This window comes from Metarhizium album, assembly GCF_000804445.1.
Source record: "Metarhizium album ARSEF 1941 chromosome Unknown scaffold_3, whole genome shotgun sequence".
Taxonomy (NCBI): Eukaryota; Fungi; Ascomycota; class Sordariomycetes; order Hypocreales; family Clavicipitaceae; genus Metarhizium; species Metarhizium album.
The window spans coordinates 451,372-463,180 of record NW_024467577.1 but is presented as its reverse complement, the minus strand read 5'-3'; the positions used below and the strand labels follow the sequence as shown (position 1 = coordinate 463,180).

At 52.3% G+C, this 11,809-nt stretch overlaps 2 protein-coding genes across 2 annotated transcripts; one reads left to right on the top strand and one right to left on the bottom strand.

Annotated features, from left to right (window-relative positions):
• Positions 1 to 315: 315 nt before the first annotated feature.
• MAM_01905 (DNA polymerase V family protein) lies at positions 316 to 3,432 on the bottom strand (the record flags this gene model as incomplete). The annotated part of the gene is made up of 2 exons (XM_040820704.1): positions 316 to 2,363; positions 2,421 to 3,432. The coding sequence occupies 2 exons, from the start codon at positions 3,430 to 3,432 to the stop codon at positions 316 to 318; spliced, it is 3,060 nt and encodes a 1,019-aa protein (XP_040681047.1).
• Positions 3,433 to 9,885: 6,453 nt separating this feature from the next.
• MAM_01904 (mitotic inducer phosphatase cdc25) lies at positions 9,886 to 11,364 on the top strand (the record flags this gene model as incomplete). Its single annotated transcript, XM_040820703.1, has 3 exons — positions 9,886 to 9,910; positions 9,970 to 10,192; positions 10,260 to 11,364. 3 exons carry the CDS (start codon positions 9,886 to 9,888, stop codon positions 11,362 to 11,364), a joined length of 1,353 nt encoding a protein of 450 aa, XP_040681046.1.
• Positions 11,365 to 11,809: the final 445 nt, after the last annotated feature.

Genomic DNA, 11,809 nt, shown 5'->3' with positions numbered 1-11,809 from the left:
ACGAGAGCACTTGTACTATCACACGGCAGGTTCATAGAATAATGCTTGACATGGTTGTGAAATTGGAAAAGCCATGAACCTCTGTTGATTGAAGAGGGGAGAACGTCTTGCCATACCAGCGGAAACTGGGCTTGCATCATGTCGGCAGCTTGGCCGCTGACCTCAATTACCTTGTGTATGCAGCGTGCGAATCTATGTGCAATGCTTCCTGGCAATGTCCCCCTTTTTTTTATCGCCTCTGTAACGCCGTGTACGCAAGAGCCCCAAAGGAAGCTTATGAATCTATATACACAACCTTGAACCACAGGGCCCAGATCACGCCCGACTCTGCGAAGCATGGTTCTGACACCAATTATTCCAGTCGGCAAAAAAGGAACTCTGCATCGTGACATGCCCCAGGACCCAGTCGCTCTGCGTCCTGGCATACACGCCCGCCACGTCGCGAATGCGGCTCCTGTCGCTCGCAAAAATGCTCGAGGCCACGATCAAGCTGGCGGCGCTAGCAGCCTTGGCGTACGCGTGGGAATTATCCTTGCCCGCCACCTCGTGGACTTGCACCAACAGAGGCAGCAAGTCGTCTCCGGGGGCGTCGTCACCCGCCTCCTTGCTGGCCCTCGCTTTGCGGAGGCCCCTCTGGTAGGCAAGAACGATTTCGCACGCTCTGACGGAGAGGGGTTTTGCGGACGTGGTGCGCATGAGGTTCAGCAGCGGGATGAGCAAGGTGTAGGTCAGGGCGTTGAGGGCCTCGTTCTTGACGTATATGTCGAGGAGGTCGAGGATGCGGTGTTTGAAATTGATGACGGACTGCTTGGCGTCCTTTTTGGCCTTTTTGGCCTCGGACTGGGACGACTTGATGCGCGGGGCGATGGCGGCGGAGAGGTGTTCGTCCAGGGCGAACATTTGCGAGTCAGACATGTCGCCCTCGGAGGAGGAGGAGGCAGCGTCGGCGTCTTTGTCGAGGCGGTGCGAGTTGAGGATTTTTCCGAGCATGTCGTCTAGTTCCTCGGGCTTGTTCCATTCGCCCTGGTTCCTGTGAGGGCTGGTATCATCTGATGAGGAGGGAGGGGCGTCGTCGTGGAGATCGACGAATTCCATGTCGGAATCGATTTCGAAGTCTGAGTTGTCCTCAACATCTTCGACTTGATCTTCTTTATCTTCGTCTTCGTCTGCATCTTCGTCTGGCCCTTCACTTTCGTCGACATCCATGGCATCATCTTCTGTATTGAAGAGCTCCTTTTGCCCCTTTGTGCTTTCTTCCGAAGCAAGTGGCCCCGTAAGGAGTTCCAAACCCTCCGCGGACACCTGGCCAGAGAATGCCTCAAAGACTTGTTGAGATACCTGTCTCATTAGAGAGGAAGGACGGGCAACCATTGACAAGAGAATCTCGACTAGCAATTCGGAGCTACCTTGACACTTTCCGCTGTGTTTGCTTCCCTTCTTGGGATGAAGTCTGTCGTAGAACTGGGCAAGATCGTCCAATACCTCCATCGCATCAGGATCGTCGTTGTACAGCTGAAAAGCGGAAATTGCGTGGAGCATTGCGAGACCCTGGGCAGCGTCCTTTTCGCTTTGCGTCTTTGACTTCCGCTTCAGCAGCTTGCCCATGCGTGCCAAGGCGTCATTCAGTGATTCTAGGATCTCCGGGGCCATGATCTTTGCACTAGAGTCTATTGATCCTACAGCTTCGCAGAACCGAGAAGCATATTTGCTTGAGCGAGCGAGTTTTGCGAGTGACGACTCGAGCCGAGAGCGGCAGGTTTCTCGAATTTGTTCAGTGACCGCATTTTCTGGTATGCCCTTTGGCTGGGCATAGGCCAATCCGGCGAGTTCCTGTAGTACTGGCCCAAATGACCCCTTTGTGGCGTTATCTTCATCGTCCGCTGGCAGTGACGAGGCGAGTGCATTAAGGATCTTGGCGAGATAATCGGCATATATTCGGACAATAGACTGAGCGTCTGCAGCTTCTTTTTGTTTCAAAGTTTTGACAGGCTTTTGAACAACAGTCAATACAGCTTCCGCGTCTCCTTCAGTTATATTTTGCAACAGCCTATCCACTGTCTTGGTACTTGTCCGTTGGTCGAAACCGTAGGCACCATTCTTTCCTATGAGGCTGGCGAGAACAGGTGCCAGAGATGATGGATGGGCTGAGACGACCGCTTCGATAGACTTCAAGGCTTTGATGGCAGCTCGGTGCAAGTAGCGGTCCTCCTTTGATGCTTGATTCAGCAGGCACGACATGAAATTGCGGCTGAAAAGTGTCTGGACTTTCAACGGCTCTTCAATGAACCCTTCGAGCATCTTCTGAAAGACCATGAAACCTTTGAATTTTTGTCCGTCTGTAGCTTGCTTGGAAAACAGTCCATCTACGGTAGGCTAAGCGAGGCTTCGCGAAAAAAAAATGGGACAAAAAGGATACATACCATCTACAACGCGATTCCAAAACTGTTCAAAATCCTCCTCTGCGTTGTCCCGTTGGGCATGAAGAAAGCGCCCCAGGATAAGATCCCAAACGAAGTGCAATTGGGCACTCCATGACGCCTGCTTGCCGCCATTCTGGCTCTTATCGTTTCCATCCATCCCGTTTTCCTTGAAGCTCTCTTTGAGAACTGCAGTCAAATCCGGGAGAGACTTGCTGGAGAGCGGGTTCTTCCACGGCTCGAGTCGAAGACTAGGGAAGCGATTGAGGGTAACAATCCATGCGGACACGCCCTCTGGTGTCCTTGCCAGACCAGCCTGCGCAAGTCTAGATAGCGTTGCCTCCGCATCAGCTTGGTCCATCTGCTCGAGAGCCTGGACAAGTACCCATCCGCATTGGGGCCTGAGCCAGATTTTCTTGTTGCCCAATTTCAGCAACAGATTGAGGACTAGATTCCACCTTGAGATATCACTGAACAGGGTTCTAGACTTGACAAAGCACTCAATTCCGAATAGCTGGCCGAAGAAGTGGTCTCGCTCCTCTTGCCCGGATATGTTGCCCACAGCTTGAGTCTTTTCAGCCAGGAGGCCCAATACCTTGTCAAATGACAATCCAGTATAGTTTGTGTGCGAGAGATGCTTCTCACCAAACAGCTGACCCAGAATTTCTGTAATGACGAGACAGAATCCAATGCGAGAAGCATTGCGACCGCTCGCGAGACCTCGAAACAGCCGCCGATCGAGATGCCGTTGGAGAACAGCTTCGGAAACTCCCCGGCCGTCGAAAAGACTTGAAATAATACAGTCGGCGGCTCGGATTCTGTCGTTTTCGTCTTCGCTTCCCAGCATTTCGTACAGGTCTGCTTCCCGTCTTCGATCGTCGCCCGTGGGTATTTCAGCAAACGGCTTTTTTTCCATGTTCGGTTTGGACGACTTGGTGTCCTTTTTGGCCTTTTTGGGGCCGAACGACCCGTAAGGGGTGCCACATTGGGCTCCTCTCTTTCTTTTGCCTGCCATTGTATTTGATGGAATGGCGCAAGAACTTCCACTTGACAGCTGTCGTGCCAGCGAGCTCGTAACGAGAGATTGAAATTCCATGCATAACCTGGTTCTGCCAACTTTGACCGCTCCCGTGTCGTGTCCCACCTTCGGCACCGTGGCCCCACTTCAGCGGCCTAGCTACCCTAAACTTGCGATGGCTTTCGGTACTTCTGATTTTTATTGTCTGCAAATCTCTCTTTCGTGTCTGGAAGTCGATGCAATATGGCCACGATGCACTGGTTCACGGGTCGCATAAAGTAGTTGAAACTATGTACGTTTGAGGCGACATTGCCGTCTCGTGTCCCGAGATCTACACGGTTGTGTAGATGTGTAGATCTTTCGTAGCTCCGTCTCATGTCGAACGACAAGGCGTTTCGAGTCTACGACAATGGCAAATTTGACTACGTTCTGCGTCCTTCCCCGACATGGTACTCCAGACGTACAGTAGTGGAATTGGCACTCTACACTGACAGTATCATCAGCAACAAGAGTGAGATCTGCAAGCTTGTAGCTCTTGTCCGCATAAGCAAACATATCTGCGCTGAACCCTGTCCAACCTGAAACACACGTACAAAGCCCTGCCCGCACTCGGTATCGTTGACGAGTTGCAGCAGCACAAACGGTTGAGCAAACGACACTGAAGAAGTCATGTGTACGTGTACGGAGTATGTACAGGAGTACGACCTGGGGGCTTGACGGACGGGACAAAGTGGGCCCAGTCTGCGGCTCGGGGTTCAAACACGTGACTTCGTGACTTCGCAGTTGCCGAATGGCGTTGCCAGGCGGGGTAAGACGCGGTCAGGCGCTGTTTTATTGACCATCTTTTGTTTACTTTTGTTTACGCGATTTCGTTGATGCGACGCTTCGACCCGAGAAGGGAGGGGAGGTTCGATCGCGTCTGAACCCAGATCCAGGAAACTCAGACAAGAAATAAAAGAAAAGAAAACATGCGCGTTTAACCAGCTTCGGGCCAAGTCTCAAACCAACACAGGGAAGACATGGAGGAGTATGAGGCGTCTTGGAATTAGCCGACGTTGTCCGCTCCTTGGTCCCCCGCTTCGCCGGAAACTGGGTCAAAAGACTCGTTTCTGAGGCAGCTTGACAATGACGCACTCTCAATCTCCGCTGGACACAGCGCAGCAGGGCGGGGCGTAAGGGAGTGTTTCCCGACTGGCGCCATTGTTGAGCTAGGCGTGTCGTTTGGCAAAACCTGGGAAGCACCCGGGACCAGCTGAGCGGTGGACTCTGGCCGCGGTTGATCTGATGCATCGAGTGATTGGACAATCTCGTGTGTGGATGGGCTACTATCCCTTGTTCGTTGTCCCCGAGGAGGGCCTTGATTTTTCACGAGAGGAGTCGGTTGGCGCGGGCAACCTGACAAGCTGGCCTGGCAACTGGTAAGAGGTCAGCCGGTACTCCGTACGTGTCACAGGCAGCCGACGTATTGTTGTTGCTCGAGCGTTATCAGGACAAAAGAATAGGCAAGACAAGCCAAATTGGCTTTGCCAGGGTCGCACAGAACATTGTCAGCCATGTGACGTGTGCAGGACGCCGTGTTACGAAGATGGAGACATGCCAGCCAAAGCGCGGGTGCTTGCTGTCTTTGTCTGTCGTTTTGTCGTTGAGAACTTGGCGCACTTATGGCGGATACTCGGTAGATAAGAGGCCGCGACGGAGAGGCAGAGAGGGAGACCATCCATCGGGCGGTGCGAAATCGATGGAGATTCGATCTCACGCCTGTGGCAAGATCCGGGCTGGCAACTATTACTAGTACTCCGTGCCTGGACAAGCTGCTGCACCAGGGAAGATGCCGGCGGGCATGAATAAAACGTGCATCCTTGGACCTTGACCCTTGACCTTGACCTTGTGATGACGATCATCCCCGACTCTTCCGCCGACGGTGCAGCGGTGACGACCGACAAAACCGAAAAGCCAAGACGGGCACGAGGGAGGGGTATGACGTTGATGCACTGAGAGCTGTCGAAACGCGCAGCTGAGGGAATCGGGCCTGCGGTTGGGCAATCGACAAGATTACTAGTCGTAGTTGTACGGACCGTGGAGTCGTTGCCTGGCTCGTGATAGAACCCTGGAGACGTAGCGTCATCTTGGATTCTTGGTGACACCTTGGTACCGCTGTCCCTACACACCGCCGTTGCATATGTACTATGCGTCGGCCCTTATTTTTATTATTGTTCGTTTACTTTTCGAAAGTAATCCATCACTTCGAGAAGCAAATTAGCAAATTCCCGGATTGTTGGTCCTACTGCCCTTTATTTGCCCGTCGCCTGAGCTTGCTCCGCCCCCCAGCACCACCCGTAGTCTCGAGCGACCAAAGTCGTTTGACGTGTTTGCGTGGTTGTTGGGATGCTTTGCCTCCCCCCCCGGTCTGACATGCATGGCGAAGTGTTGGAGCAGTCCCCGAATGGACCAATTCCGCATCGTACAGAAGAAATGACCAATGCAGTTGGCTGTCTTTGTGCCGAAAACATGCATCAGGGCGCTTAGGATGGCTTGGGGTTGGCTTGCCATGGCTTGGGATGCTCCCAGTTTGGTTCATCGCTGGGACCGTGCCTTGTTTACTCCATTCTAATTCCGGCAATGAGCTTGAAGGGCAAAAAAAAAAAAGAAGACCAGTTGAGGGTTGATGACAATTACTAGCCCAAGGAACACATTACACACGGCTTGCATACCCGTGCTGACACTTGATAGATGAAAATTGAATTGGCCGGAAGTGTTCCTTCCCCCGTGACGCATCGGAGCACTGCACCTGCACAGCAGCGCGGCACAGCACAGCGCGCAGTGCTGCACTGATATCTGTGCAACCAGGCATAATATGTTGTGCCGTTGGGGGTTCCACGTCCCGCGCGCGCGCCCGACTACTATGCGTTAGTGCCGTGGCTTAAGTTGTCGATGCATGTATGCACGTATGCATGTGTATCGTACATGCATTCGCCATTCGCACTAAAGTACGGAGTAAGTATCTAGGTACATGCATATCGGGGTACTTTATGCAGAAACAACAATGTGCGTCAGAACATCGTCAAGGCGACGGGGCGTCCGCGTCCACGCCACGCTGCGAAGCTTCTTGACTCAGTCGAGATGCTGCTAATCGAGATCCGGCTCCCATGCCAAGTCGAGTCAAGTCAGGTCAAGCCAAGTCAAGGGATGCGGGATGGGCAGTGCTAAACCTGTCTTGCCCATGGTGATAGTGCGGCGTGCTGGGGCAATTCCGCCAGGGCAAACACAATTGCGTAGCACTACCCAGGTTGACGGTCTTCCGGTAAGCTCTTGACACTGAGACTTTGAGCCAGAGCACCCGAGTCACAGACTCACAGGTGGGCGGGTGTGAGTGGGATTGTGGACGAAAAACCGTGAATTTGTCTGCCAATGCCAATGCATGTAATGTACTACTATGTGGAAGCGTTGATGCAAGGGAGGCCTTTTTTTTGGTTTTCGGGGCGTCTATTGATGGGATTCTCCTCGGCCCTAATGAGGCTGGCAGTTTGCTGTGAATCAAAGATCCCCGGCTCATTACCAGAGTCTTGGATGATATTCTTGACTGTATCATACGTGCCCAGTTCAAGGGCGAAGGCGCCACGATTAAATTTGACCGAGATATTCCAATTTAGAAAGGAAAAGAACCGATTCGGACAAGGGCTTGAATGGGCCACTTTTTAATTTTATTTTATTTTACTACTTTATTATTATTATTATCTTGTACGTATCTCGTTTCCTCGAGTCCGCTGGCAATGCTGAGAGTACGTAATTTGTTTCTGTCCATGCCTATTTCCTGGAGTTGTGTGTGTTTCAACCCAGCAACCCCAAAGGAGTGCTCACTACCGAGTGTACCCTGATGGCATTCACAGCACAGAGCTATCGAGTCTCGTCTGGCCTGCCGAGAACATCACCACCTGGCATGCAGCATGCGACTGAAGCGGCCATGTCCACGCTAAGAGCCGCGGGAATTCCTCGTGTGCCGTTTTTTTCTTGTTCGACGGGAGCAAACCCGTTGGAATCTATCTGGTGCAATCAACCCGAACGCCCCTCCGCGCGTCCCGCTTCAACGTGGTCACCTCCGAGTCAAGAAACACCATGACCTGGCAGTAGCAGTCGTTAGTTCCTCCGTGAAATGCCCTGTACGGAGAGCAACTACATCGCGTACTCAGCAATAACCCTCGTTGTGTCTCTAAAGGGATAAGAGGGGCTGATTGATGAAAGGCCAAAGTGATATCACGGCTATAATACAGAGCACCTCGTAATCACGATGGGGTGTACCTGGTTCGACCAAGGGTTGTCGAATAATAAATGTCAGCGAGGGAGGCTGATGAAGAGGAGCAGGACTAGGACTTGTCTTTCGGTCCCTTCAATTCTCCACTCTCCGCTGAGCAACCGGAAGATCTTGGCTAAGTAGGCGACCTGGTCGTTCTGGGGCGATGCAGGGCAGGTACGGCCTGGCCTGGTTGGAGGGGCCAACGGCACAATGCTGGTTGGTACTCCGTACTCCGTACTCTGCACTAGTTGCGTATTGATTTGTGTACTGGTCAGTACGTACGTATTAGTATTTAGTATTATATTATTAGGAGGCGGTCTTGTTCGTTTCTTCTCTTGCGTCTTGGCGTGAGTCTCGTGCCCATGTTTGTGCCTGCTCGTGGCCGTGGAGCATGTTCGCATTTACCAGGGCAATGCTTGCCGATGCGCAGGTGCGGGTTGCTGGGTCGTCCATGTTCGCATGAGGGCCCGGACATCAGTCATACATACATGCCGGGATACTCGGCAGCTGGAGGATTGATCAATTGGAGTACTTTCCGTAAAAAAAATTTTTTTTTAAACAAAATAGCCATTTAATGCCGATGGGGTTTGTGGCAGCGTGTCTTGAGCACAGGCTGTACCTGCTTAAGTACTCGAGTACGAGGAATCCGACATGTTGCTGTACTAAGTACTTACCTAGGTACCTACCTAGGTAAGTAGGTACTTACTCCGTACCCCAGTGCCTGGGTACGTGCCTACTCGACATACAACACTGGCACTTACCTTCTCTGACATGCACTTACCTTCTCTGACATTGTATTCGAGCACGCGAGAGTCACGCATTATGTTCGTGCCTCCAGTCTCTTCGGACGCGCCAATTGTTTGTTGGAGTGGCTTAGCTTCATGGATTGTGATTGACTCTATTCGCGTCTGCTGAAGTATAGTGGGGAGATGGGGGCGTCCACCTGGAGGGGCCACTGGGGCGGGAGGGCTGCATGCCCCTGCCAACCAGGCACTCAGCACGCCTAGCAACCCGCTAGCGCCCAGTGTCCAATGCACTAATAGCCCCAGACAGCACATGCCTAGCGCCTGAGGACCCGAGTTTCCTTCCTACTTCTTAGCCTGGCAACTGGGTATACTGGGTACCTAGGTACATTTGTGCCATGTACACGGAGTACGGGCTCACAGCTTCCAGATCAATGCCCACTTGCAACTTTAGAAAGCTTAGCCCGTCGCTGGTCGCTGAAACTTCGTCATTGACTGAGTTACGGTCGACGGCGCTCGTATGCTTCATCATGCCACCGCAACCGCACCTGACCGACAAGTGCCGGTAAGCTACCTCTTAGACCTCATCTGCCACAGAGGTACCTACCCAAGGTGGGTTAGGTAGGTAGCCAGTACCAACCTTGTTAAGCAGGTAGCCAGCGTCAGACTCCCGTCAAGCACGTCGAGTCTGGTCAACTGGTGTTCACTCACATGCACCACGCACCCCCTCCTCGCTCTAGTCACCCCTAACAACGTCCCCATCTCGTCCCCAGCATCCCGGCCTGGTCCGTTGCACTTGCACGGTTCATTGAAAAGGCGTTGCACCCTCGTCCGCTTCTCCCACAAGCTGCCTCTTGTTCCTCCCAATTGCCTCGCCAAGGCAATTGACGCAAATATTACAAGAGGAGGACGTCGCTCTTCATTGAGTTGCCGCCTTTCTTTTTGCGTGAGCAAGCGTGCCCGGACTTGTGGTGGCTTTGAATGCCTGGCCAACCTTTGGAACTCGACTAGTCTCGACCAGACTCTTTTCCCTCCCCGCCCATCTCCCGAGCTCGTTGTGTTCTCGGTTGTCGTTGTGTTGTCTGGTTGTGCAGGCTTCCCAGGGCTTGCTTCGATTTTCTTGTCTTTTTGTTCTTCTCTGCATCTGGCATCTGGCATCTGGCATTTGGCATCTGACTCCTGGCTCACGGCTCCCGGCATCTGGTATCTGGCATCTGGCATCTGGCGCTTGGCATCTGGCACCTGGCATCTGACATCTGGAATCTCGCGTCTTGCGTCTTGCATTTTCTCCGGCTTGCTTCGTTGTATACGCTACATCCATGCCATTCAGCTATTAACACAGGATGGAGAATCGGCCTTCTACAAGCAAACAACCTTCACAGAATCAAGCTTTTGAGTACCAAACTTCTCGCCAAGATGATGGGCTGCATAAAGACTCGTCGTAAGTTTTGCGTGCCTTCGGCTTGCTCACCGAATATGCAGCACTGACCGTCACTCTAGACTTTGTGACTACACCTCCGTTGCCCTCGAGTTCCCCTGCTCCCGTCGTGGAGTACATGGAGCTATCTCCTCTCCCGCACAAAGCACCATTCTTTTCACAGATGGAGATCAGCTCTCCGACGCCAGGCTCCATGACTTCGTACGACCAAGATATGGTGCTTGACTCGCCAGCTCCCATCCCTCGCCAGCTCTCGTCGGAGGCGGCCAACTATTTTCTGGCTGAGTGAGTCCTGAGCTTTGCTTGCGCTTCCAACGCCCCGTGGAAGCTTGTACTGACTATTCGTCTGCAGTCGTAGGATAGCAGCCCCACGTAGGCCTTCATTAAGTCGGATGAAAGCTTTTAGTTCCACTCCAATGCTCTCGAGAGCTCAAAGCGACACCCACAACCCGTTGCCCCCCTTCCGCTTTGGCGCCGACTCCGCCATGAACTCCAATCTCTCTCTATGGGAATGCTTCGAATCCGCTTCTCCGCCCCAGGACCGGAAGCAGCCGGTACCTGACAATAGCCCCTGCGTGCTGGCTGCAGTTTCTCGACCTCGCCCTTTATTTACTGGTGTTGGTGGTGCTGGAGCCACACGCTTTGGATCACCCATCAACGGCCATGCCAGAAGGCAGTCGAATCCATTCTTAAGGAACCCCAAGCAAGTTCGCCGGTCGTTGAGCATGTTTGAACACCCGGCCGATATCATGAAGCCCAAGACTGAAGTCGAGGAGCCACCCGCTTCATCATTGAAATCCGTCATGGATATTGAAGAAGTGCATGAACCCGTACTTCCCCATTTCTTGCTGGATGATCCCACCGATTCTATTCCTCGAATTGCCAAAGAGACATTGCTTGACGTTCTGGATGGTAAATTCGCCGAGCATTTTGATCAAAAAATGGTTATTGATTGTCGCTTCGAATATGAGTATGACGGAGGACACATCGAGGGAGCCGTCAACCACAACGATAAGGAACTACTGGCTACCCAACTATTTCAAACACCAATTACGGGTCGCACTTTATTGATATTCCACTGCGAGTATTCAGCCCACCGTGCACCATTGATGGCCCGCCACGTCCGCTCTCATGACCGGACAGTCAATGCAGAACACTACCCCAAGTTGACATATCCAGAGGTGTATATTCTTGATGGCGGATACAGCGGGTTCTTTGCCGAACACCGTGGGAGATGCTACCCTCCTGAATACGTTGAAATGTCCGATGAGAAGCATCAACGCACATGTGAAAGGGAAATGAGTCGTTTAAAAGCGAGAAAGGGCTTGGGGCGCTCCCAAACTTTCGCTTTCGGACAGCGAGAGCCCTGCATAAACGACTCTCCCACCGCACAGATTCGACCCAGCTCACGGAACACGACACTGTCGATGCTGACTCGTCGGATGGCCTCCTACTGAGGGCCGGCTACGTTACTTTGTATTATAGCGTATGCAATCAGTACCTTTCATTATAGCGTATGCAGTCACAATACCCATTTCCCTTTTTTTTTTTTTTTTATAAACTGGAGGATGATTTCGCGTTCCTAGAGATGTAAATAGATGAGAGTGGCTCCCCGATTTAGAGGTGAAGGGATTTATGATATGGAATCAAGGATACCGTCTGTGACGGAAAATATTTCGCTCTCGCTAAGCTTATAGTTATACACTGTTGCGTCGCAGTCCATGATAACATACTGCGTGACGAGCTACATGTCCTGCTGGGCCGAATCCCCTTGGTCTCTCTCGCTATACGTTGGCATGAGTGATGGGAGAAACTCGTCCCACTAGTGGAAAATTGGAAGGCATTGGTGAATTGCATAAACGACATTGAGAAGATGCCAAAGAAGTATCAGCAGGGTGTGGA